General features: G+C 37.4%; 1 protein-coding gene across 1 annotated transcript in view; it reads right to left on the reverse strand.

The window, feature by feature from the left end:
* Window positions 1-25,454, reverse strand: part of LOC117283223 (palladin-like) — a 343,850-nt gene that overhangs the window by 170,207 nt on the left and 148,189 nt on the right. The window contains exons 3-8 of the mRNA XM_033765554.1: window positions 22,066-22,244; window positions 13,449-13,515; window positions 10,670-10,775; window positions 6,969-7,043; window positions 3,202-3,343; window positions 2,648-2,671 (exon numbers count right to left, since the gene is read on the reverse strand). Coding sequence (XP_033621445.1) covers window positions 2,648-2,671; window positions 3,202-3,343; window positions 6,969-7,043; window positions 10,670-10,775; window positions 13,449-13,515; window positions 22,066-22,244 — 593 coding nt within the window. The remainder of the gene's footprint in view (window positions 1-2,647; window positions 2,672-3,201; window positions 3,344-6,968; window positions 7,044-10,669; window positions 10,776-13,448; window positions 13,516-22,065; window positions 22,245-25,454) is intronic.

Here is a 25,454-nt window from a genome sequence, read left to right on the forward strand (position 1 = left end):
TATATACATATTTACCTTGATATATCAACCTCAAGGTCAATGTAAGAAAAACACTGACAGTTAATAAAAGAATTATATCTCATTTTATTAAGCATGCTAAAACCTTGTTTAAATATAAATCTGCTTGTTCTGGATTTTTATTTGTATTAACTCACATAAGAAGCCACTTAAATAGTCATTTATGTATTTAAATTTGTTTAAAAATATAGCTATGAATTTTTAACACTATATGCTAATTGCATATTTCACAAAGCAGGGAGCGTTTGAGTGTCTCACTGTGACAGAGAAAGGAGTAATTCTGCTCATGCTGTGGTAAACATAATTGCAAAGCAATTATGAGAAGTTAGGGAAAATTCATGGTATTTTATTTTTAATAACTCCGGACTATATTTTCTTCTTTGTTTTATTGTTTTTTATAATTTTCATTAGTGCGTGTTTGCAATACAATGAATACACTCATTGTGTCATTTTTTTCTGGTATTGACAGATTTGTTTAAAAATATTTCTATGCCAAAAAAAATACTTGCTTTTAGCAAATGCTATTGTTATGAGGCATCTTTTCTTAAATGTGTTTAAATATGACTAAAGGGAAAATAAAAATTAGAAAACAGCAAATAGGTAATGGGAAAACTTTCATACATTTCTTGGCCATGGGGTTTAAAAGATGGTCCTCCCATAGTTTGTGTTTTTTTCTCTTTGATTTTTCCATGTTTAACCAAAATAAATTCTAGGTGTCAGATGACTCCAGGTGCTGATCAGGACTGATTTCATTAGATAACGTATGATCAAAATTCTGCTTTAGAAGCAAAACAACCAGTCGTACGTGAAACAAAGGAATAAGTATACAGCACGTGGGTCAGAGGTGGGGAGGTTCGGGTTGGGAGCTGTCCCCATTCTGTATCTTCATCCAAGTTTATTCTCCCTCAGTACATTCTAAGTGGCTGTCAATTTCAAACACGCACATTCCCACAACTAAACTCTGGTTCCCAATCAATGCTTTAAATTTTCAGATGATGGTTAGTTTGTGATTTTTCTAAACTATATTATGGAAAAAATTTAATTCAACATTGTCACCTACTAGATGATGACAGTGGTTAACAACACGAGAAAAGAAAGAGTCCATGAATTTTCTCAGAATACAAAATACAACCACTAAAGCATCCTCACTCCATTCCAGCCATAGTATATTGTAGAATTTTTGGCCAAAGATTTTAGTCTTATTTGTACATAAAGCATTAAAATTCATAAATTTTCTTTGCTACACACAATAATCTGTATCTTGTTGATAAAAGAGATATTTGGTTCCTAACTTTTCCTTCCCTCCCTCCTTGCTTCCTTTCCCTCCCTCTTCTCTCTCTCTGTCTCTCTCTCTCTCTCCTTTCTATGTATCTGTCTGAATATCCATCAGTCATCTCTCTATGACTCTGAAAATAGTAAATGCAAAAACTGTACTCTAACTCTGTATCGGATTTTTATAGTAGCTTGTGTAATAGATTTAGTCTTAGAAGTTCCATACATCAGGGAACCAGCATTATTCAATTTTATACAAAGACATATCACAGACAAACTATGAAGAGTTATTTTTCCATATTCTGGAAAGTGACTGCTGTATTTGATGTGGCAACTGACACACTGAGTGGGGTGACATGCTCTAGTTGTAACTCAGAAGGCAGAAGATCAATTCCAGTTGTTCCCTAAAGACGCTTCTTAGCATCCTTTAAACGTTGGCTACTAACAGGATCATGCTCTGCTTTTACAGACCTGATAGATGAGAGGATCAGTGGTTGTAGTAATCTGACCTGCAGAAGCCCCAGAAAACCCTCAAGTCCCCAAAGAAGGGTCAGGGTAAGGTCATGGTTCCCTAGGCACATTTGGCAGGATCTGCTTGACACTGAAGCAAAAGCACAAACAGCAGAAACAGGAAAATGACTTGTTTTTCTGCCCTTTGGTAAGAGAAAAGTGAAACTGTGGCTTTGCTGATGGGAAAAATACAAACGAAGGCAAGTATCTTTTTAATCTATGAGGACTCATAAATATATAAGAGGTCAGAGGCAGGGGAACAGCTGGCCGCAGGGCCTGTGGATCACATGGCACACTGATGAGGCCAAATGACCTGGTGATTAGGAGAGACGAGAGGGCATGATGACTTTATCCATGCTTGTAGAATAGTAAAAGTTTATAGATTAGGGCACATAAATGAGTGATCCCTGGGGGTCACCTTTGCTCTCATCTTTGGGCAACTCTTCCACAAGGCATATTTCTATGCCCAGAATTCTAGTTGCTGGCGAATTTGGGTCAGTAGAAGTATGTGTCAGGTTGCTCTTTCCTACTGGAATTTAGGAGGATGTTTTTTCATCATTAGCTTAGTATTTTGCTTTTGCAATATAAAAATGTATTTTTAAAAGCCTTAAGTAACTGAGCTTGACCTTCTAGTCTGAGTGGCAGTTAACGTTTTACTAATAAAGAAGTTGATGTGTAATGCAGTGTAGACCCCACGATAAAGATCTTGTTTTTAAGGGGGTTTCACATTTCTAGCGAACTGTAAAAACATTGTTCTGCTTATGGCTTTAAAACTGAAACAAAGAACTATAGAAACCCAAAGAGACATAGATACATCCCCCCGCCCTCCAAAAAAGAAAATTCTTACCAGGTTCTGCTGTAGATCTAGGTTCTGTTTGCCACATGAAAAAAAAAATCAGAACAGAGAATTAGAACAGGGTCCATTAATTTAAAAATTCTACCTCTCTCCTTCTGTTGCCTCGCCTAAGACTTGTTTGCAGAAATGTTGTAGACAGCTCCCATAATATAAAAGTGAGAGTCAAAGTGGCAGCAGGTCAATTTACACTTCTGAAAATATAGAAGCTTGAATTCTAGTTAATACTTTACAGTAGGAAAGTTTTTATAAATGTAGTTCATAGATGGGCCATGGATTTGTGAACCTCCTAACATTATCTCCTGAAATTAACTTTGAGTAGAAATCCATGCATGCATTTTTCTCTAAAGAAAGAATATTGAACTTTTACCAATTTCAAAAGGGGCCACAGTTTTAATTTACTGTACCTCACACATTGTAAATTATCTAGTCTTAACCCTCTTTGAAAATAGAAATCAATTCATCTGAATGACTCAGTCCTTCTTGGCTTTTCTGAAGCCAGATCGGATAAAGTAGCCATATTTGAGGGATTGGGCACCTCTCCTTACTTTTCTGTAGAATTCTGAAATCTGGAGAGTCTTGGATTTCGACTCCTTGCCGGAACCACTGGACATGCAGGGGAGGTGCTCCCCGGACCCGGCACTCCAGGACCACCACCTGGCCTTCTGAGGCAGTGGTGTTCTGCAGCTCCTGAAATTCAAGAAAAACACTGGCCCTCAGACTCGACTGTGTTCTTAAGGAATTTCACAACAGAGAGTAAAAACTCTAAGCCTTCGAAACAAAGCAAAAGATCCCTACAAAGCTTATAAAATAATTATCACCAACTTAGTCAAGGGTAAATACAGGGCTAAATCTGTTATCATCAGCTTTGCATAATCTCCATGTCAGGAGATTACCAGACCCTGAGTTCATCATAAGCCCCGTAGAACTTTATGGCCTATTTACAAATTTCCACTAACAGGACTGTATTTATGGAACTTAATGGCAGTGACCCTTACTCTTTTTTTTTTTCTTTTTGGTATGGGGGATTGAACTCAGGATTTTGTGCCTTTGAGGCAGGTGTGGCGCCACTGAGCTAAATCCCTGGCCCTACTCTTTTCTTTTTAAAGAGATGGATGCATAGATTTTTCTTTTTCCCCCTTCCTATATCCCATTTTATTTTTCCAGCACGAGATTCATTTATTTGTAAGTCTGTATAAAGTTAATTTTCATATATAGAGATTACAAATCAGACTAATAGGCCAAAGAATTTGTAAAACATTTAAGACAATTGTACTAAGTCCAGGGATACTTTTCGGTACATTGTAGAGTAAACTGAGGTGGACATTTCTTAAACAACTACACTCCTAATGAACTCATATGAGGAGAAAGACTCATTTGTTTCCACTGCTTTAACCCAGTGATGGCGAATCTTTTAGTGAACGAGTGTTCAGGCTGCAACCCAAAGCCCACTTATTTATCGCAAAGTGCCAACACTACAATTAAATCTAAATACTGAGGTTTTGGTTTAGAACAAGCACCCCATACACTAACATATTTTATTTTAAAAGAAAAACACAAGAATACGAGTGCCACAGGTTCACCACCACTGCCCTAACCTTCTCCTACACTCTGCAGCACCTCTGCCCAAGTAGTTTCCCGTGTCAGGTTTATCGAACTAAGGGGCTTTGGTATTTTCTCATTTTGAGCGTCTTTGTAAAATAATAAAACATGCTGCATGTTGGCCTCATTTATCTTCATTTCCTCCTCCCTCACCACAACCCTTGCTGCCCCTCACCCCACTCCAACTCCAGACCAATAAAATTTTACAATCCATCAGATTAGAACTTAATTTGCTTTCATAGATGCAAGGAGGTAAGGCTTTTGTACTTGCTATTAAATATCAGGATGTTACCAAGTCCCTTACATATGGCTCTACCTTCCTCCTCTGGAATTATTGGCAATGGGGTTTATTTAAACTTTTTGATTATTTAAACTTCTGGCTCCAGTATCGGAGCCAATGTAGAACATGTAATTGAAACAATTTAAAATAACTTATCTAAACATGGAAAGCAAACAAATTCCCATTAGGAAGTGTGTGCACGTTTTGTTGTCACTTTGTTGTTTAAAACTGTCTGAGGGAACAAGAGATAATCACAATCCTGTAGCAAATGGGAGAACAAATGCTACAGCAAATGGCCTGCAGTGATGGTGCTACAGCACTGTGAAAATTCTAAAAGTCTCTGATGTCTCCTGGCAGATTATACAATGTCTGATTTGACATTTGATAAAAACTTTGTCAGCTAACAGCGGTGTCTTTTTAAGTGAACTTCTGACTGCATTCCTCACTAATTTTTATTTTTTAATACAGAAAATATCTGGTTTTGAATTTCTTTACTTTGAGACTGGATCCAGGAAAGAGATTATTTAGTTGTTGTTGTTTGCGGTGCTGCAGATTAAATGCAGGACACGCTGGGTAAGTGCCTCACCACCGAGCTTTTCTCCTCCCCTTGTGTCACCAGCATGGGCTTCAAAGGCCCCCTGTTTCCTGCAGTGACCTGTCTTGGTTGACCGTGTATCCGGCTACAGACTCCTATTGAGGACTTTGAGAAGCTGCCTGTAGAAAATCTTAAACTGTCCTGAGTGTAGAGCACTAACTGCTCTGTAAATGTTTCCTGCTCCAAGCACCAAATGGAAACTTGGCCGATACAGTGACATAGTTTGGGTAGGCTTTTGCCGGACTCCTTTTTTTTTTTTTTTCCTTTTCTAATAGCCTGTCTAGGAGGGAGCTTCACAGTCGTCAGTTGTTGCCATTTGTTGCCTGTGCCCACTTGAAGCAATATCACTGCTTAGGAAAAGATCTTTAATAGAGTTTGGATTCTGTCTGTTTTGGAAGGAAAAAGAAAGCATTCCCTATGTGAAGATAGGGAAGATGCTTTTTGCTACACCTCACAGCAGTTTTAGAGGTTTGCTTTCACATCTGTCTTTACCTGAAACTGATTTTTGTGAAGAGTGGGAGGTAGGCGTCCAATTGAACGTTTTCCACCTGTGCTGAAGAATTCATTCTTTCCTCAGTGATGTGCAAGTTTCTGGAAGTAGTGGAGGACGTTTGTGGGCTCCATCCTGATTGCTCATTAATTTGCCAAGCTCCATGCCAGTATCACACTGTAGACTGGGTATCATTTATCCCAAATTCTTGAGACCAGAAGTATTTTGGATTTGGAAATATTTGCATTTATGTAGCGAGATATTTTGGGATGGGACCCATGCCAAAGAGGAAATTCATTTCTATTTCATAAATAATAGCTGTGCATATAGCCTGAAGGTAATTTTATACTGCTTTTAGTGTGTCTATATTTTGATTGTGATCTGTCACGTGATGACAAGTGTGGAATTTTCCACTTGTGACATCATGTTAATGCTCAAAAAATTGTGGATTTAGGAGCATTTAAGAATAGGGGTGTGAAACCTGAAGCATAATTGCTCATCTTTAGAAAGTGATGTCTCTTAGGATAAATCCCACTCATTCTCTAATATTTCCTTATTGTCTTCTTTATGAGCGCCCTGGCTTTTCTTACTTACTGTTTCTTCCACACAGCTGTTGTTGGAATTAAATTGGTAAATTTATATCAAACAAATAAATGGAAATGAAAAACATTTGATTTTTCAAGATTTACATTAAATATACATTAATCAGGGAGTAATAACTTCTGTATAATCTTTTAGTCTACAACCAAACAGATTTCTCCATTTATTTGGCAGTTCAAAATGTCTTTCAATGATATTTTATATTTCTACAAAACAAAAACAATAACAGACAAAAAAGAAATCAGAAAAGAAAAAGAAGTACTGCATGGAATCATTTCTGACTTGAGCAGCTAACCAATGACATAGAAATCATAAACCTGGCAAAAAAGATTACTGACTTTGAAAATTGAAAATTAGTAGTTTCTGAACTTCTATAAAATTTGCTTTGTGGGGTTGGGGGGATTTTTAAAAGGTGAAAGATTTATACGATCTGAAGAGAAGCCACAGAATGACGGGGGTATTTTTAACACCACACGGTATCCTATTTTTTCTACCCATCTCAGCTTTCCCACTAGATTTGAGGCTGTCAGGTTCCTGTCCACACCCACAGCTCGCATCGCTGGGACCTTTGGCAAGATTACGCTCACCAAGCAGATCCACAAATATCTGTTCAGCCCCAAAGGTAGCCATGATAATCAGTCCACTAAGCTGTTCATTTTAATTTTTAAAGGCTGCTACCCAAAGCCACATGTGAATGAAATTCAAGGACCAAAGCAAACATTGAGAATGAGACTTCCAGATGTCAGACCTTTGTAAAAACAGGAGGAAAGCAGGCTGCGGTGGTTCCATCAGGTCGGCAGAGATATGAAGTTGGACTGTGAACCTGAAAAAGCAGAGACACATGGATCAGATTCTAAATATATAAATCGCTGAAAAGATGGGCTAAAGAAACCTTTCATTATTGGGATCGCTCCACTTGAATGAAACGAGTGAATGAAAGCAATGCCATACATCATTCGCTGGTCTCCTCTTACAGCACAGACATTGTTCCACTTCCTCAGTTCACATCTGCTACTCTTCTCTGTTCAAAAGGATATTCAAGGTAAAAGCTCTCTGGGTCCTAGGGGACCTCCAAGCTTTTAAATGCTATTACCAAATGGATTTCTCTGTGTGGGACTTCCACAGGGGTCCTTTTAGAAGTTCTTACAGACATTATATTTTATTTTAAAATACAGCCCGGATTCGTTGAATCAAAAGCACGAGCTGTTGGCAGTGGAGGGTAAAGCAAATGATCAAGCATCTGCATCTTCTATTTTAACCTGTATTCTTTCAAAAAGGATTTCAGGCAATGAGGAAAAAAGGAATTTATTCTTGATGTGCAAAACAAAGGGGTGAAATGACATTAATTTCTGGGGAAATACATAGATTTTAGAGTAGTAAATGGAAACGACTGCTTTGTGTGTAATTATTTTCAAATAATTTGGATTTCTTCACTTATATAAATGGTCATTAGCTTCTTAACTCAGAATGATGGCAGTCTGTTCCAGTGCATCTAAATATGTTACAGGACATCATGGACTAGGTTTCAGAGCTGCAGAGGTACTTAGTCAGTAATGGACTTTATTCATTATCCCTGGAAAACTTTGTCCTGCCTTGTGATTCAGGGGGCTGGGTCTCATTTTTCACTGTCTTTTGATGTCCAAAGAATACAGAAACACTTTTGTAGCATTTACTTTCTGTCAGACATTGTTTTAAGCGTCATGTGAAGATTAACTCACTGAATCTTGGTGAGAAGAACCCTGTGAGATAGATGGCTTTTTTCATCTTCATTTTGTAGATGAAGAAATGAGGCACAGAGAGGTTACAAGACTTACTCAAGCCCTCTCAGGTGGTCAAGTTAGTCGGGACTGGGACCCAGTAATCTGGTCGACAGTGTTAACCTTCCCATCACACTGTGTATAACACTACAGTAATGAAGTTTCTCTGAGGACTTCATTCTCCCAACTTTAAAAGTGGGGTACACTACCTTCCACTTAGTGTTCTTATAGAACTAAAACCATTTAGGTCTCTTTACATAATTATAGTATTTACAACTATAGATATATGTGTTTTTCTGATTTTAGGCTTTAATAAATTCTGTCATATTCAACAAGTGCTTCATGTGTATGTTTCCTATTTCTCAGAATACCTTATAAACTGTTAGGGAATGGGACTCATATTTGCTTCCTTTTGCTGGGACACAAAACCCAACACCCACAATTTAAAAGAGGAGAGATTTAATTTGGCTCATGGTTTCAAGGGATTCAGTCCATGGTCATCTAGCTCCAATGGAGAAGCATCATGGCAGAAAGGTGAGGTGGAGCAAACTGCTTAAATCATTGTAACCAAGCAGCAGAGCAGAGGAATAGTGTCAGCCAGGAAACTAGCCCAGTTTATAGAATCTCACCATATATAGAATTCAAAGTCACATCTCTATGACCCACTCAGAAACACCCAGAAGTATTAGACATGTTTAACAAGTAAATGAAAATGCCAATACAACATACAGGAATCTATGGGACATAATGAAAGCAATTCTATGTGGAAAATTCATAGCACTGAATGCCTACACTAGGAAAACAGAGAGCTCAAATAAAAACCTAACAATGAATCAGACTCCTAGAAAAACAAGAGCAAGAAAAACCCAAAGCTCGTACAAGAGAAGAAATTATAAAGATTAGAGCAGAAATTAATGCAATGGAAACTAAGAAAATGATACAAAAAAATAAATGAATCAAAGAGTTGGTTTTTTGAAAGAATAAATAAAATTGATAAACCCTTAGCTAACCTTATCAAAAAAAAAAAAACAAAAAAAGGAAAGAAAAGGCTCAGATCCATGCAATTAGGAATGAAAAAGGTGAAGTAACAACAGATCCAAAAGAAATCCAGAGGACAGTCAATACCTACTTTGAGAACCTGTACTTTAACAAAATGGAAAACACAGAAGAAATGGACAGATTTTTAGATACTTAGGAATTACCAATGTTGAATGAAGAAGATAAAAACATTTTAAATACCCCAATTGCAATCAGTAAAATTGAAAATGTAATTAAAAGTTTACCAACAAAGAAAAGTCCAGGTCCTGATGAATTCACTGCTGAATTTTACAAGACATATGAGAAGAACTACTGTCACCACTCTTTAAACTTTTCAATGAAATTGAAAGGGAAGCAATACTTCCAAATTCATTCCTGAAAGCAAGTATCACTTTGATTCCCAAATCAGGGAAAGACCCAACTAAAAACAAGAACTACAGGCCAATCTCCTTAATGAATATAGATGCAAAAATCCTTAATAAGATTCTAGCAAACAGAATACAGAGGATCATCAAGAAGATCATATGCCGTGACCAAGTCGGATTTGTACCAGGGATGCAAGGATGGTTCAACATACGTAGGTCAGAGTATATGCCACCAATCTCGCAAGCAGATTCCAAAGCTGAGCAAGTTGACCCTGTACCCTAACTGCCATATGGCTAGTGCATTTTTTTTCTTTTTTTGCTGTGAAATGTCTAGTGCAGTGCTTAGTGCATAAAGAAATACTTGTCAATGCATAAACACCTAAAAGAAAAATCCACTGATTTGATCAGAGGTATTTCTACAATTTAACTCAATTTAGGGATTTAAACAAAATATCTACTGTACATGCCACCCTACAGTAACAGATTGGCTGATTCTGTTCAAGTTTATGAACCTAAATGCTTTTCCTCTGCTGTTTGCATCTTATGTATACTACAGAGCACGTATCGTGCACTGTGAAGGCTAATGGAAGGCAGGAAAATATTCATAAGACATACAGTATTCCTAAACTAGGAAAAGACTTAGAAAAGAATGAGAAAATGTTTTTAATAAATATTCTACTTAACATGTTAATGATTTAAGGGCACTGATTTTCTACTTTAAAAAGAAAAAAAAACCTATGTTATTTGCAAAGTAAATTTGCTGTAATTACTTTTTAGTAGCTTGTATTATTATTATTATTAGTATTATTTTTATTATTATTATTATTTTGGCCAAAGCTACCTAACAATAAAATAAAAGTGGAATAAAAAAGCATAGTAAAGCCTAGGAATTTACATTTTTTCTTATTATCTGTTCAGCTTTTAGGGAAGAGAAAGTTTTTTGTTGGTGTGTGGACTTTTTCTGTCTTTTAAAATGATCTAATGAGTTTGCCAAATGGGAAAGTACATAGGTAGAGGAGTGGTTAAATAGTTAGCTTTTAAAACAAGTACTATTTTAACAGAGGTTCCCAAAACAAATGCAAAAGTTGACTAATTAGTGGTGTGGTTTTGATTCAAGATTATTTTTTAAGGGACTAAAGGAAATTATCACTTTTGTACCTCCTCGTTGTGTTTCCACTTGAAAATATTTCAAGGGAGTATGGTAGTTAGAAGGAAAGCTTTATTCTGAAAATGGAGCAGTTTGCTAATGAATTCAACTTCTTGTGTGCTCTGGCCTGAGGTGCACTTACCTGTGGAGCAGGGACAGATAGTGGTTGAATCACAGCTGTGGTCACTCCTGCCTTTGGAGATGATGATCCTATTGTCAAGGAGACTGAAGTCGTTTTCTTTTGAGCTCTGGGAGACAGGAACATGAGTGTTCAGTTAGAATTTTATTTTCAGCAGTATTATTCTTGATGTATTTCTACAAAGTGGTCTCTCTTTGTATACTCAATCCGCTTCACCTGCATTAGTTTCAGAAAAGAATTAATAATCTACAGCAGGAATAGCTGTGGTTAGTACATATGGAGAATGTACTTTATAGACATTTAGCTAAATAAAAACATGGATAAAAGGGAAGTAGCTGGAGGTAACTCACACATTGCTAAAGAGTGTAATGTATTCATATTGACCATCTTGAGAGACAATAAAATACCTCAAAAAAATCCAATCTTTATAAGTAAGCATATGTTTAAAATCTTTAGGGTTAAATTTCTATATCTTACTCAAAACTTTGGTTACCCCAAGTCCAGCAGCTGTTTTTCGTCCTGGTTTCTAACTTTGATGAGAGTATCTTGGAATTTTTGTCTTTTTTAATGCTTACGTATTAGTGAGGTATAGAGAGGAGTAAGGAGAATCAGTTTTAGTCCCTCCATTGCCAACTGGCTGTTCAGATTAGAGCAAGTCCTGTGACTTTACTGAACTTAGCTCTATGTTAAAACAGGAATGGTCAAGTACCTGATCTTAGCAGGTTCCTTTAACATCTGTGAAGATTTGATGCTGGATGGATATAATTTTTAAAAGTTTATATATTACTCTACTATTATTATTTTTAAAATTTAATTTAATTTAGTTTTTTTTAGTTTATTGGTACATTTTCGGTATACAGTACAGGTACATTCATCACTGGGATCTTGTACCTTTACACGACAGGTCTTGGTTCTCATTTTTTCCCCTTGTCCCTGCCCCCTCCTTTCGCCCCTCCTCCCCTCCCCATTTACTAATACTTTATTTCCATTTTTAAATTTTTTCATATTTTTTTCTGTGCCCTTATTAGCTTTCCCCTACCCTTCCCACTTTCCCCTACACCTTTAACCCTTTCTTCCTATTTCACATTGTCAATTATCTCATTAGGATCTTATGTACTATTATAGTTTTTCACACAGAGAAACTATTCAGTATTTACACGTGTGAGTTACTTATTTCATTTAGGAGTATATCCTCAATATGTATCCATTTTCCTATGAATGAATCTAATTTCTCGTTCTTTATGGCTGAGTAATATTCCATTTTATAGAAAAACCACATCCTCTTTATACAGTTTCCAATTGATGGGAAGATGGATTGTTTCCAAGTTTTAGCTATTACAAACTATGCTGCTATGAACATGGGTGTGCATATATCACTGTGATATGATTCTTTCAATTCTTTTGGGAAGATATCCAACAGAGGGATGGCTGGGTCAAATGGAACCTCTAATCCTAGTTCTCTGAGGTATCTCCATATTGATTTTCACAGTGGTTGCACCAGTCTGCACTCCCACCAACAATGCAGAAGGGTTTCTTTCTCCCCACAACCCCGCCAACATTTGTTATTGTGTGATTTCTTGATAACAGCCATTCTTTGTGGGGTGAGGTGGAATTTCAGTGTTGTTTTCACAAAGAAGTAAAAGCAGCAAGTAAATATATGAAAAAATGTTTCACATCACTGGTCATTCGAGAGATGCAGATGAAAACTCTACTATTATTTTAACTGTATATATGTTTGTGGTACAGTGATTATTTGACATATACATATATGCAATGATTAAATCAGGGTGCTCAGCATTTTGAATGGATATAACGGCTATGTATGTATTAACACATAACATTTTTTAGCACATTTCTATATTAATACAATTTTCTACTTAATTCTGGTATGTATGTATGTATGTATATACCTATTTTATTTTTTTGAGATAAGGTCTCACTTTGTCATTCAGGCTGGTGCTGAACTCACTATGTAGTCCAGGCTGATCTCGAACTTGCAGCAATACTCCTGCTTCAGCTTCCCAAGTGCTGGGATTATAGGCCTGTACCACCACACCTGGCTCTTGGTAGATTTTATTTTTGCAAAATAATTAAGATATTGATTTTAGGTTCAAATGGTATAACTGATAGTGTGAAATAGGAAGAAAATGGTTAGAAGGGGAGGGGAAAGGAAATAAGGGAAAAGAAAATATGTGAAAAATGGAAAAAATGGAAACAAGGTCTTTGTAAATAGGGAAGGGTGAAAGGAGGGCAGGGGTATCAGGAAAAACCAAGAACCAAGACATATCATGTAAAGGTACAAGATCCCAATGATAAATGTAACTATACTGTTTGCTTTAAGTGTACCAATAAACTTAATGGGAAAATATATTGATTTTTATTAATTCATATCTTTGAAGAATAACTAAATTTTTTGATATTCAGGTCCAGGGTTTGACTTGACATAGATTTTGTCCAAATTAAAATACATTTCTGGCCTAATGAGATGTTTTTGGTCCTCATTCACATTCGTTGTAATATTTCAATTGATTTTTCTCTCAGTGTGACGGTGCTTTTCACACATTCATAATCAGTGAAATGGTTTTCTTTGAAACTAACATTGGATACAGTTTTTGCACACTCACGATTAAATGCAGACTTTAAAGTTCAAATTTGTGAGTTAAACATTATGTCCCAGGATCTGATATTTGATCCCTGATGGACAACACGTGTGACTTCATACTTCAACAATCCTGTTGCCACTCTTTGTTACGTAGATACTTGACAGAAGTGAAGAACTTACTGTGGCATATCTCCAGCTTTTGATTTGAAAGCTAAATTTTCAGTCTCAGAATCTGTTGAACTGGCTCCTGTGAAAACATTAAAAAATAATGACAAAGTTAATATATCAGTAGTATCTGTACTCCTTTCAAGAAGTAATTTCCTCATTTTAAAACAGTAACACACAAAGTCTTATTTCTGACTTAAATACACACGAGATGGAGAATATTCAGGTCAAATTGATTTTATCGTGCTGTTTCTTCAGAAAATATTTTTTTAAAAGAACTATTCCTTGAAGTCCACATGCTTTTAATGCCGTATTTATTGTTAGTTTCACTTTTATCACTTTAGCTATTGTAGCTATATATTCATATGGATTAAAATGATGAAGTAAATATATATGAGTTTCTATGCGGACAGATACTCATAGTTTAAGCCTTAACTTAGGAGATCATATGGTGTGGCTTAAGCATATCTTCAATATTTGTTAATCAGGAGATGCTTTCTGACTCTAGGGTAAATTCAAGTGAGACAATGGCTTCATTTTTAAATAAGAAATTTTGGATTTATATCCTCCCAAATTCATTTGCATCATTACTATTCCTGACTTAAGGATCCCATCAGATTTTTAGTGCATTCAGATTTTACATATTTTGTGTCAAGAGATTTTAAGTAGTGAATTTGAAGTAATTGCATGACTGAAAGCATATTCTTGATGCTTCTAAGACATATTTCATTTGGGTAATTTGAATTGTTTGAATTATTTTGTAAAATATCTGCTTATGGAAAAATAATTAAGCATCGAATCCTATGACATAATATTTAAGTGATTAACTTCCTAAATACAATTAGACCTATGCTTCAGGTAAGTTTAATATATCAACACATGAATATTTATGTACATATTTGCACAAACGCATTCACATTCTATCTCTTGCAGTTCACACTCTTGTAATTGCTTTTGCTTGTCATTGTGCACTTAGAATGCATATCGTTGCTTCATTGTCTTAGATGGCTGTCTAGAATTTCTTCCCGTCACTCTACTGCTACATGTCCCCTTTCTTTTGTTGAGGTTGAAAACAGTGACGCTTTGGTAACTTTGCTGGAATGATTGCTCTGTCTCTTCCTATTTATTTCTGTAAGAACTACTGGGTACGGGCCTTCTTCACCTGGCTGCTAGACCACAATGGACTCTTATTTTGTCTTCCCAGTTTTTCCCCTTACAAATCCATCCTTGCCTTATATCAGGTTAATTTCTCTAGAGCATACATTTCTTATGAAATAATTAGATGATGCATAAGTCTCAGTAAATTAAAATTCCCCCGATCTTTTTCTACTGGTGGTATATTACATATTATTTACTATCCTAGGATGTGTCTACCCAGGTCTTTCTTTCTTTTCTTTCTTTCTTTCTTTCTTTCTTTCTTTCTTTCTTTCTTTCTTTCTTTCTTCCTTCCTTCCTTCCTTCCTTCCTTCCTTCCTTCCTTCTTTCTTTCTCTTTCTTTTTTTGTACTGAGGATCGAATTCAAGACCTTGTGCTTGCGAGGCAGGTGGAGGAACCACTGAGCTAAATCCCTGGCCCTACCCTACCCAGGTTTTTCTTGATATTGTATCTTTCCAGATCAGGCCGGTCATATTTCTGTGCTGTCTTCTTTAAGCTCCCAGCATTGTTGTTTATACTTTGCATGTAATTTATCACATCTGCTACAAAGTTATTACTACTCTGAGAACTGAGATGGGGTTAGAAAGGAAACTACCAATGTGTGAATATTTACTATTTACCCGGTAGTCTGCTAGGCTCTTTAATCATCTGATCATTATAATAACGAAACACACTCAGAGGAGAGTCAGATCCAATATAGAGACAGTGAAATTGAGGAGCCAAGTGCTTAGGTAATTTCTATGAGGTCATATAAGTAAAAGTCTGTGATGCCAGGAACTGCACTCATGTGTCTCGAAACCTGGTGACTTTCCCTGCTCCCAGTGATCCTCAGGTGCTGTGTGTCTTTCTATTCCACAAGGTGCTTAGAGTCACTCTTCCTCAGGTCAGGGGCCTTTAGCTTCTAGAATGAATGCTTGGAGCAAGGTAATTGCAAATCTTGTTTGGGGACAGGGAGTACACTGTGTACATAGAGAAGTGTAGCCTAGTAAGGCAGAGGGTGAGAGAAATCTAGAGACACAGGGCCGACCTAGAGACAATAAACTACAGTAAAGACAGTAAATAATAAACTCCAGTGAAGAAAATAAATGCAGAAGCTAACTGCAAGGTTAACCGAGGGAGTACATAAAAGAGGGCAAAACAAAGAACAAACCACTCTTTGTCTACTTGCTATGGGCAAAGAGAAAGTTTCACGGGGTTGAGGAGGAGGGTGTGCAGAGGAGTCCCAAGGAACCATAAGGAAAGCATCAGTTATTGGGGAAAGTCCTGGCCAACAGGAAGACCAACTTAATTGGGGTCATAAAGGTGCTTCTGAGAAAGGGAGGGGCAGGAAAAGTCCTTTGGGAAGCTCTCCCAGGCGCACTTAATGTGTTCAGAAAACAGCAATTTTTCACCTGATTCCAAATATTTAAATCATTTAAAGAATCTCCCCAGATGACCTCTGTTTAACGCATCATTCATCTAGCTCAGTGGCCCAGTGCTAGTCAAGCACGAACAAGGCCTGGGTTCTACCTCCAGCACCACAAAAACGAAACTAAAAGTCACTCTTGCTCCCTTTCTCCAGATGAGTTTCGGAAAAAGAAAGGTAAAGGGTCAGAAAAAAATGTGTGTCCCTTGAATAAGAATACATTTACTAGTTTCTGCGCAAATGTCTGGCCCTTGCAAAATCTTGATGTCACCTTACCTCTCGGGTGTTAGGGCGTCAGAGCAGAAGGCAGATCAAATCCCCCTGTCCCTGCCAGCAAGTTCCCTCCCCTCCCCGAGGGTGATTCTTCAACCCTCTCAGTCATTTGCCCTGCACCTGCTGGCCAGGAGAGAGAAATCGTAATGACATGGATAGAGGTTTGTGAGAGAATAGTTAAGCTAAACAAATGAATAAAAACAAGGCAGGGTGCAGAAGAGTATGGACAGCAAAATACACGCATGTAAGAACAAAGAAAGATCAGTCTGGGGTAGCCCAGTGGTTGAATCTGTGGTTAGCATGTGTCAGCCCTAGGTTTAAACTCCAGCATCAAAAACAGAAGGAAAAAAAAAAAAAAAAAAAAAAAAAAAAAAAAAAAAAAAAAAAGAAAAGAAAAGAGAAAAGCAAAAAAGCAATGGTTACAGGGCTGTGAGATTATACATACTTTCATATCTTCTTTGTATTTGTATGTTTTACATTTTTAAACACTGAAATGACTGTGGTAGTGTTTATGGCCTACAGTCCGTGCCTGGCAACACTCTGGGCAGGGGATTAACTCATTCAATCTTGACAACAATATAGTTTTCTCCAAGTATAGATGGAGACATCAAAGTACAGAGCCACTGAATAATGGCTCGAAGTCACAAAGTGAGAAACTGAGCTTGTTATAAAATGTTATGAAAAATTGTTTTAAAGGAAGTATGTGAAGAATGCCCCAGCTGTATGCTTCGGCTCCTCATGTTGTCTTCCCCAGTTCTCAAAATCTAGCCAAGGGAAATGTATGCTTAGATACCCAACTGATACTAGCAGTGTTTCCTGGTCCTGGCGTCCAGGGCTTTACCCGGAAATCAGCAGGAACAATTATCCACTTAACAGAACAGTTTGCTTTCAAATGCCACTTGAAGGGTACCAATTTTATCTGACGATGAAGAGCACCGAGAACCTGTAAGCAGTCTCTGCTGACTGGTATGATGCTTGTGCTTTGCTGCACAACTACCTACATTTTCTTTGGCTCCCCTGCTCGCCTCGACACTAGATTCAAATCTAAATCCTCTTTAACTACGAGGTCTGGTTTAATCCAGCTTCCTTTATTCCACACTGCAGGACCAACACCCCACTCTTCTTCCACACTCTTGAGGCTATGATGATCTGTATGATCCATTTTACAATCACAATAGGAGGCAGTGGTGAAAAGTTGAGATGTCTACATTTGTGTCACATGTTTATCTTTCCTATTTATATTGAGAACTTGAGGGTCATTGCCATCTACTCCTTGAGAGCACTCTCCTCTTTATCTAGTGCACATATGGGCCAGATTCCATTTCTTTTCCCATTTTCAGAGACTTTACATCTTATTCTCTCTCTCTCCCTCATAATCTATTTTTGTTTCTGGTACTATCTTCATCAGCATAAAAACGTGCTCTAGTAACTTCTGCCTGAAAACAAACCACAAAAAATATTTCATGACTCCATACTCCTTCCCAGATACTGGCCCACATCTGTGCTGGTGGTTAAGCAAAACCTCCTCAGTGAGTATCTAGTATCAGCTACTTCTTCCATGTTTTGCAAACACGGTTTCTGTTTTTTTTCTTAAATCCCCAAGCCCCTCTTGCTAACATCGCCAACACAGCATTCATAGTTGCTAAATCCAGTGGTTTCATCCTTGCCCTCATCTGACTGACTTCTCAGCAAAAGTGGACACAGCCAGCAAGCCCACCTTCCTGTGACAATTTCCTCGCCTCCTCTAACATCACTCTGGCTGCCTTCTCTCCCACCCTGAGGCTCTTCCTTCTTATTCTTTAATGCCTCTTCCTCCTCTTGATCCTTCAACAGGTGGGGGTGTTGCAGGATGAGACAGGGCCTTCTCTTTTTCCCATTTCCTCTTTCTTCCTAGTTGACCGGGCTGGTACTGTAAGTATTCCCACAGCTCCAGTTACCATCCATGTCCAGATGCCAAAATCAAGTTTTCTTACTCTGCACTAGACTACGCTCATATGTCCGAATATTGACTTGTGACTTCACCTTGGCTAGCCAGATAAGGATTTGAAACTTATGTTCAAGTCAGAGCACTATTCCTCTTATCCCCTAATTCTGTTCTTCCTTAATCTTCCCCATTTCAGAGACTGGCAGTGTTATCCACACAAATGGTAGAACTGAAACCCACGGAGTTTTCACATCTGAACTTCCTTTCTTGTCACTGCCACATCTAACCCATCACAGGGCTTTGAGAGCTTACTTCTGAATTCTCTCTCGCATGTATACACATCTTCCTGGAGCACTGTCATGCCCCTCTATCCTGCTAAAACAGGCTTCTAATCTGGCTCCCTAATTATAAACCAAAGCAGCAGGATAAAATATAAATTAGAAGGGTTGTGGTTGTCACTCAGTAGTACAGCACTTGCCTAGCATGTGTGAGGCCCTGGGCTTGAGCCCCAGTACTTGTAAAACAAAGTAACAAAATGGCAAACACTTTCTTCTTCAAATCAGCTGAGGGACTGTTCAGTTTAAACCCTCCATGACTTGCAATTTGACTGAGAATCCAGGCCAAATTCTAACAGTGACCATAAGGCCCACTGGGTCACCCCCTCCCCATGATGCTCTAATTGCCCTGAATGTCCTTCTGCTCCTACAGCACATCTGGTTTCCCCCACCCAGGGCCTCTGGATTCACTCCCTGTGTCTGGAGCACTCTCTCGCCAGTGTTCTCTACCAGCTCCTTTTCAGGGTTCTGGTATAGATCAAAGGTTATCTCTGCAGAGTGCCTTTCCTGATATCGTCTTCACAGACTTGCTGGTGTTTGGAATCATTTAGGATTTTACTGGCTCACTCTCTTTCTTCTTCTGGTATGCCAGTGCCTACCTTATTCACTGATGTGTTCTTTGTGACTGAACCACTGCCCGAATACTGTGGTCACCTGGAAAATGCTCGGCTCATATCCTAAACTGTGAAACCAGATGAAAGCAAGGGTCATAAGTGGCCCCAGTGATAATGAAATCCTTGGTGTTTTATGCTGTAGCTACAAAGAGCTTAAGTCTAGGATCAGGCGGCCTTACTGTGTGGGCAGGCATACATGCGTATACCTGCCATTTCAGTTATTATTCAGCTGCCCTACACTTCAGTTTCCTTAACTGAATAACCAGATGATTTTGTAAGGATCAAGTGAGATAATCTACGTAAAAATGAAGAATAGTATTTGGCACTGGATAACACTATATGAATGCTAGCTATTGTTCTTAGGCTATGATTTCTGTTGCATTATTGTAAAACTTAGTACATAGGACAATGGAATTCAAATGTTTGTTGTTTCTTTCTTTTTGGTACCATGGATGGAACTTGGGTCTTTGCGCTTGCGAGGTAGGTGGCAGCACCACTGAGCTAAATCGCCGGCCCCAGATGATTTCCAACTGGCAAATTGTTAAACTTTTAGAGAAGGCTTTGTTAAGATCTAAAATTCTGTATAAAACGTCCTACCCTCTGATAGAATCCCAGTGACTGTATTTTGATGTAGTAATAGCAACATGCTTGAGGAAGCAACTCAGTGGGAATACACCTGAATCTGAGTGCTTGCTTCAGTAAAGTATAAAAACTTATTACTTTGAGTCATAACACGAGTCTAGGAATGTATCTCCTCATTTTGTATAATTTATTAAGGAATAAAAACACATTAGGCTTTCTCTCTTAAAAAGTCATTATCCATATCCGGGTCAATGAGCCAGTTTTATAAAACACTTTATGTAAGTTTTATAAAAGACGCATCAGATTTTTTTTTTTTTTTTGTACTGGGGATCAAACTCAGGACCTTGCTCTTGCGAAGCAGGCAGCAGAACCACTGAGCAAAATCTCTGGCTCAGAATGGGTTTTTATTCTTGTCATGCTCACCTCTTTTGTCCTCCTTTCAATTTATTTAGAGTCACACACAATCCAAAGTCTCAGAACCTGAGGCTGGTTTGCCAAGTTCAGTGGTAATTTTGGGAAACACCGAGCATTGGAAACACCTGCCATCTTTGTTGGTGTCCTGAACATAAAACTCACACGGCAGACAGAACTAGAGATTACTATAACCATCCTGAGAAACTCACCCTGCTGCCTTCAGTGCCAGCTCTGAAGTTTTTATTTAGAAGAACTACATTTTAATTAAGTAAAATTAAAGATCGGAGGGAGCTCTCCAGTATCCAGAGCCTGTACATTAACTGTGTTTACACTGCACTCGGTAGCACTTAGTAGGATTTCAATAAGACTAGGTTGCATTAAATTGAAAGGATAATACTTAAGTTATTAGGATATCACTTAAATTTAATATGACTTCATTTAATATCTGTAGTGTAGAAGCAGTGCATTCCAAAATTCACCACATTCCTAGTAATCCTGCAAGCAAATAAAGCATTTCATTTTAAGGTACTTTATGTAAACTTACTGTTATACTTCCAAGATTTAGCTATTATGAATTTTGCTGCTGTAAACGGTGGTATGCATGCATCACTGTAAAACGATGACTTTAACTTTTTAGTGAAAATACCTAGAAGGGAAATAGCTGGGTCAAATGGAATTTATATTTTTTGTTATCTGAGGAATGTCCGTGCTAATTTCCATAGTGATGATACTAACTTATATCCCCACCAGCAATGTAGAAGAATTCCTTTTCCCCTCGGCCTTGCTAGTATTTGTTATTATTTGATTTTTTTTTTTTTGATGATGGTCATTCTTTCTGGGGTAAGATAGAATTTGAGTATTGTTCTAATTTGTATTTTTCTAATGGCCAGTGATGTTCAAGATTTCTTCATGTGTTTATTAGCCATATGTACTTCTGTGAAGTGTCTATTCATTTCACTTGCCCAGTTTTTAATTGGATTTTTTATTTTGGGGGGAGGGTCTAATTCTATTGAAACTTTTATATATTCCTGATATTTGTTCTCTGTCTCAGGAATAGCTGACTGGAAAAAATTTTTTCCCATTATGTCAGTTGGCTTTTCACTCTGTTTGTTGTTTCTTTTGCCATGCAGAAGCTTTTTAATTTGATATGGTCCCATTTGTTGATTCCTGGTAATATTTTACATGTACCTGGGCTCTGTTCAGAAATTCCTTGCCTACTCTATGATTTCAAGAATTTTACTCATTTTATCTTCCAACAGGTTAAGTGTTTCTTTTTTAACATTTAGTTCTTTGGTCCTTGTTGATTTTAATTTAGTACACGGTGAAAGGCATGGGTCTTGACTCAATCTTCTGCACATGAATAGCTAGTTTTTCTAGCACCATTTTTCAAGGAGGCTATCTTTCCCCCAGTGTTTTTAGTTCATTAATTTTTGAAATTATTCTTATCTAGTGATTGTAAGTTCATAGTACATTTAGCAAGAATAATGGAGTTTTAACAAAAGAGGCGTAGTTCTAGAATTTAATAGAATGAGCACACTTAAAAATATTCAATTACTTAAAATTCCCATGAATGATTTCCTAAATCATTTAAAAGTTTAACTTTAGTTGAAATGGTAGTTTAATTATGTTCCCATGCTTCATTTACTTGAGAAAGAAAAAAATAAGTTGGATATTTTGCATTTTAAATAAATTCATGTCAATGTAGCAGAAACACTGTAAATTAAAAGGAAGGAATGTTGATGTTAGACACAGTTGATCTGTGCCTAAATGTCAGAACCATTTGATTTATTGACAGATTTTCGTGAAGCAAGGTTTGAATCACAATAACATCATGCTGTTTGCATTGGAAAAACATATCCTCAGTGCTCCCTATAATGATCCTTGGGTTACAGGACCTTTGATACTCTGTTTCCCAGGGGATTCTCCTTACCTTCAATGAACACTTCAGCGGATGTTGTGTCTGAGCCGCAGGGGTTTGTAGCCAGACAGGTATAGCGGCCTGTGTCTTCCTCAAAGGCCTCGGCTATGATCAGGGTATGGAGGTCCCCGCCCTCACAGAAGATTTGAATGTCGGGAGTGTTGTGTAGCTCTTTCCCCTCACAGAACCATCTGCAGGCCAAATGGGGGTCAAAGGACAGCAGAGTAAGAGAGGAAATGGTGGAGTTTAAAAAAAATAAAGTAGAAATAAAAGGCTGGATGCTATTGAAATAAGACATTTGTTTGATGAAAGATCTGTGTCAATGTTACAGAAACTCTTCTTTTAAACATAAAATTAATGACTAGACAATTCCTGTAGGTTTTCTTTGACAAACATCTTGCATATTTTATCAACTTAGAAATGAGGGACCTTGTTAGACCTAGGCCATTTTGGTTGCAAAATTAAAAGAAGCTGAAGTTCAAAGTGTTTCATAATAAATGCCTCATACATTTCTTATGATTTTATCTACTATTCAAATCTAGAGAAAAACTGAAAAGTAATATAAACATTATGCTGAAAAGATCTACTACTTTAAGGGTAGCACCATTATTTTAAAAAAATCATAAGCAGCCACATTTTTGTTGATCCTGTTGATCCTTTGTTCATTCTGATTGGCTGACCAATAGCAGATTCAATGCCTTGCACATTTTTGATATTTATAAAACTTTGTAGCAGACCTCCTTGGTCTCCAAGATGCAGAGAGGCAGAGCAGTAATTCTGTAATTGGTTCTTACTGGTCAGCACTTTTCCTTTCCCGAACAGCCAGGACTGTGGGGTGGGAGGCTGCAGCCAGCCAGGCTGTTTTAACACACTCTCTTCTCTTTCCTTAGCACCTCCATCTCTCAACAGCATTCGATCACTTTTAAACTGAAAAAGGTTTCTCTGGGTCCCCAGATGTGACTTATTTTTAAGTAAAGATGTGAGAATGTGTCACCTCCAATTAGCAGTATGGAAGTCTGTGGGACTATATAGTTCATTTAGCTCTTGATTGTGACAGCGATTCTTCTCTGAGTCTAATCTTTCATAAAATTCTTTGGATTGGGCATCCTGTTGTGCAAATATGGCACTATAGACTAATTTTTCCCTTTGTCTAGAGTAGCATAATATAGGTGCTTGTTTATATTTAATTTGGAAATAAAGTTAATGAAGCAAATGAGGTTGTTAATACTCAGAATATTAACCCAGGAAACAATACTAAAAATTAAATATGGGATACTCAGAAATGGATAGATAAGATTTTGGGAATTAAAGAACATAAAATAACCAGCCAACTGAGCATTCTATGCAGTGCGACCCACACTATTCTGGAGGCAACTGAGAAGGGCAATATTTCTTGATGTTAGGGAAAAATGTGCTTTTGTTTTCATAAAGACTTGAAGGATTATGCAGCCTAGAACCATCTTCCACTCTCTCTTCCTTTTTCTGTTCTTTCCAAAGCCATCTGCACACACTGTAGCTTTAGTTTTAATTGATCTCTTTATCTCCAGTTAACTAAATTCTTTCTATAGTCTACCATCAAATTAATGCTCTTAAAATTCTCATCTACACAAATCAGTCCTTAAATTTCAGATCTGTCATTGAGGTCTTTCATATACTTTGGCCTAGCTTTATTTTCTATCCTTTTTCTATACTAATCCTGTTTCTGTTGAATAGTTCTATAGTCTTCTTTCTTCCTACACATCCCGGAGGGGTTATTTGCTTACTTTTCTTTGGTTGTACTTTCTCCTCATTGGAATCTTTACCTTGTTTATCAGTCCCATTGAGGACCCACTTTCCCTTAACCACAGGCAAGCCAAAGGCTTCTTCAGCAGGTCAACTTCAACTCAATACTGCTGAAGGTTTTCTCAGAAGACACTGCTTTTCATAATACAGGTGATAAGTAATGCCTGGTACACTCGAAAAGTGAGGAGGAGTTCGCATGTCCATTAGTGACTTTACTTTCCATTATTCAAAAAGGTAAAATTCCAGTATTAGAAAGAAAAATGAAGCATAAACAATACCATAGAGGTTTAAGGGAAAGATTTGTTTCTTTTGGCAAATGTACACCTTAGGGAAACACTTGTCAGTCACACAAATGTTGCTTTGTGTCCTCTCACTCAGCAAATCCGTAGCCTGCAATCCTGTTTTTGCATGACTGTGAGTGAAGAATGGCTTAATTACTTTAAAATATTTGGGAAAAAAATCACAGGAAGAGTAATATTTTGTGACATCAGGAATTATATTGTAAAATTCAAATTTCAGATTCCCTAAATAAATTAAAAAAGGTAAAGCAACGCTGCTTTATGCATCTGTCCATGATTGCTTCGCATTACAATGACAGGTAGAGAAGTACTTGCAACACACTGTACAGTCTGCCAGCCCACAGCGCTCTCTAGACCTTTTGGGAAAAAGTTTGCCAACTCTTGCTCTTTATTTCTCGAAGTGTGACCTTGGGTCAGCAGCTCCGTAGACATGCAGCATCTTGAACTTAAGCCCAAATCTACCAAATCAGTTCAGATCCCTCAGGCAGTTTGCGTGTACGCGGTTTCAGTGCCACCTAAATCTTCCTGGGCTTCACCAAGCTGCACTCAGAATCCGGTCTTGCCACCCTCTTCTCTCACTTCTTTAACAGAGCAACCACGCTTTTTGTTTTGTATGTCTGGCCCCGTGCACATAGGTGGGAAAAATGTGTATTCATTTTGCTTGTTTCTTCCATCTCTACTTAAAAAATTTTTAATACTGGCCATTTGGCAATCAATTACTCACCACTTGGTGGTATCTTTTGTATTGTTTCCTTATAGCACTATTGATACATAAGGTATTGATGTCTTATTTTCTCACCTGGAAAACCCACTATTTGGTTACAAAAATGATGCATTTAAACATGTTTTAATCAGTCCACAGCACTGCACATGGTGCTTTGATAATACATATTATCTTGCATACATTATTTACAATATGTTTCCCATGATAAAATAGTGAAGGGATCTGTGGCCTAATGTGTCTGAAAGATGCTAGGTAATATATTTCAGTAGTCTTTGATGTTTGCAGTTCAGCTTTCTTATTAAAGGCCCTGAGAAGTCCTGCATGAAATTCTATGTTGTCTGATCCAGCATTTCCTAATTTGACCATGGTATTTTTTTCTCATTTTGCACCCAAGATACTATGTGCATGTTATACAATGCTTTTCAAGAATATTTTATTCCACAGAATTCATTTTTAAAAATAAAGATGATTTATAAAGTAATAATGATAGCTCTAAGGCTGAAAAAATAAATAGTAAGCACAGCAAAATACTTGAAGCATATCAATACTGGAAGAAAGACTAAAATAATGAATGCATTTTCAGCAGCAATGGATTC

Source organism: Fukomys damarensis, unplaced genomic scaffold (assembly GCF_012274545.1).
Source record: "Fukomys damarensis isolate Sample0158 unplaced genomic scaffold, DMR_v1.0_HiC HiC_scaffold_18, whole genome shotgun sequence".
Classification (NCBI taxonomy): domain Eukaryota; kingdom Metazoa; phylum Chordata; class Mammalia; order Rodentia; family Bathyergidae; genus Fukomys; species Fukomys damarensis.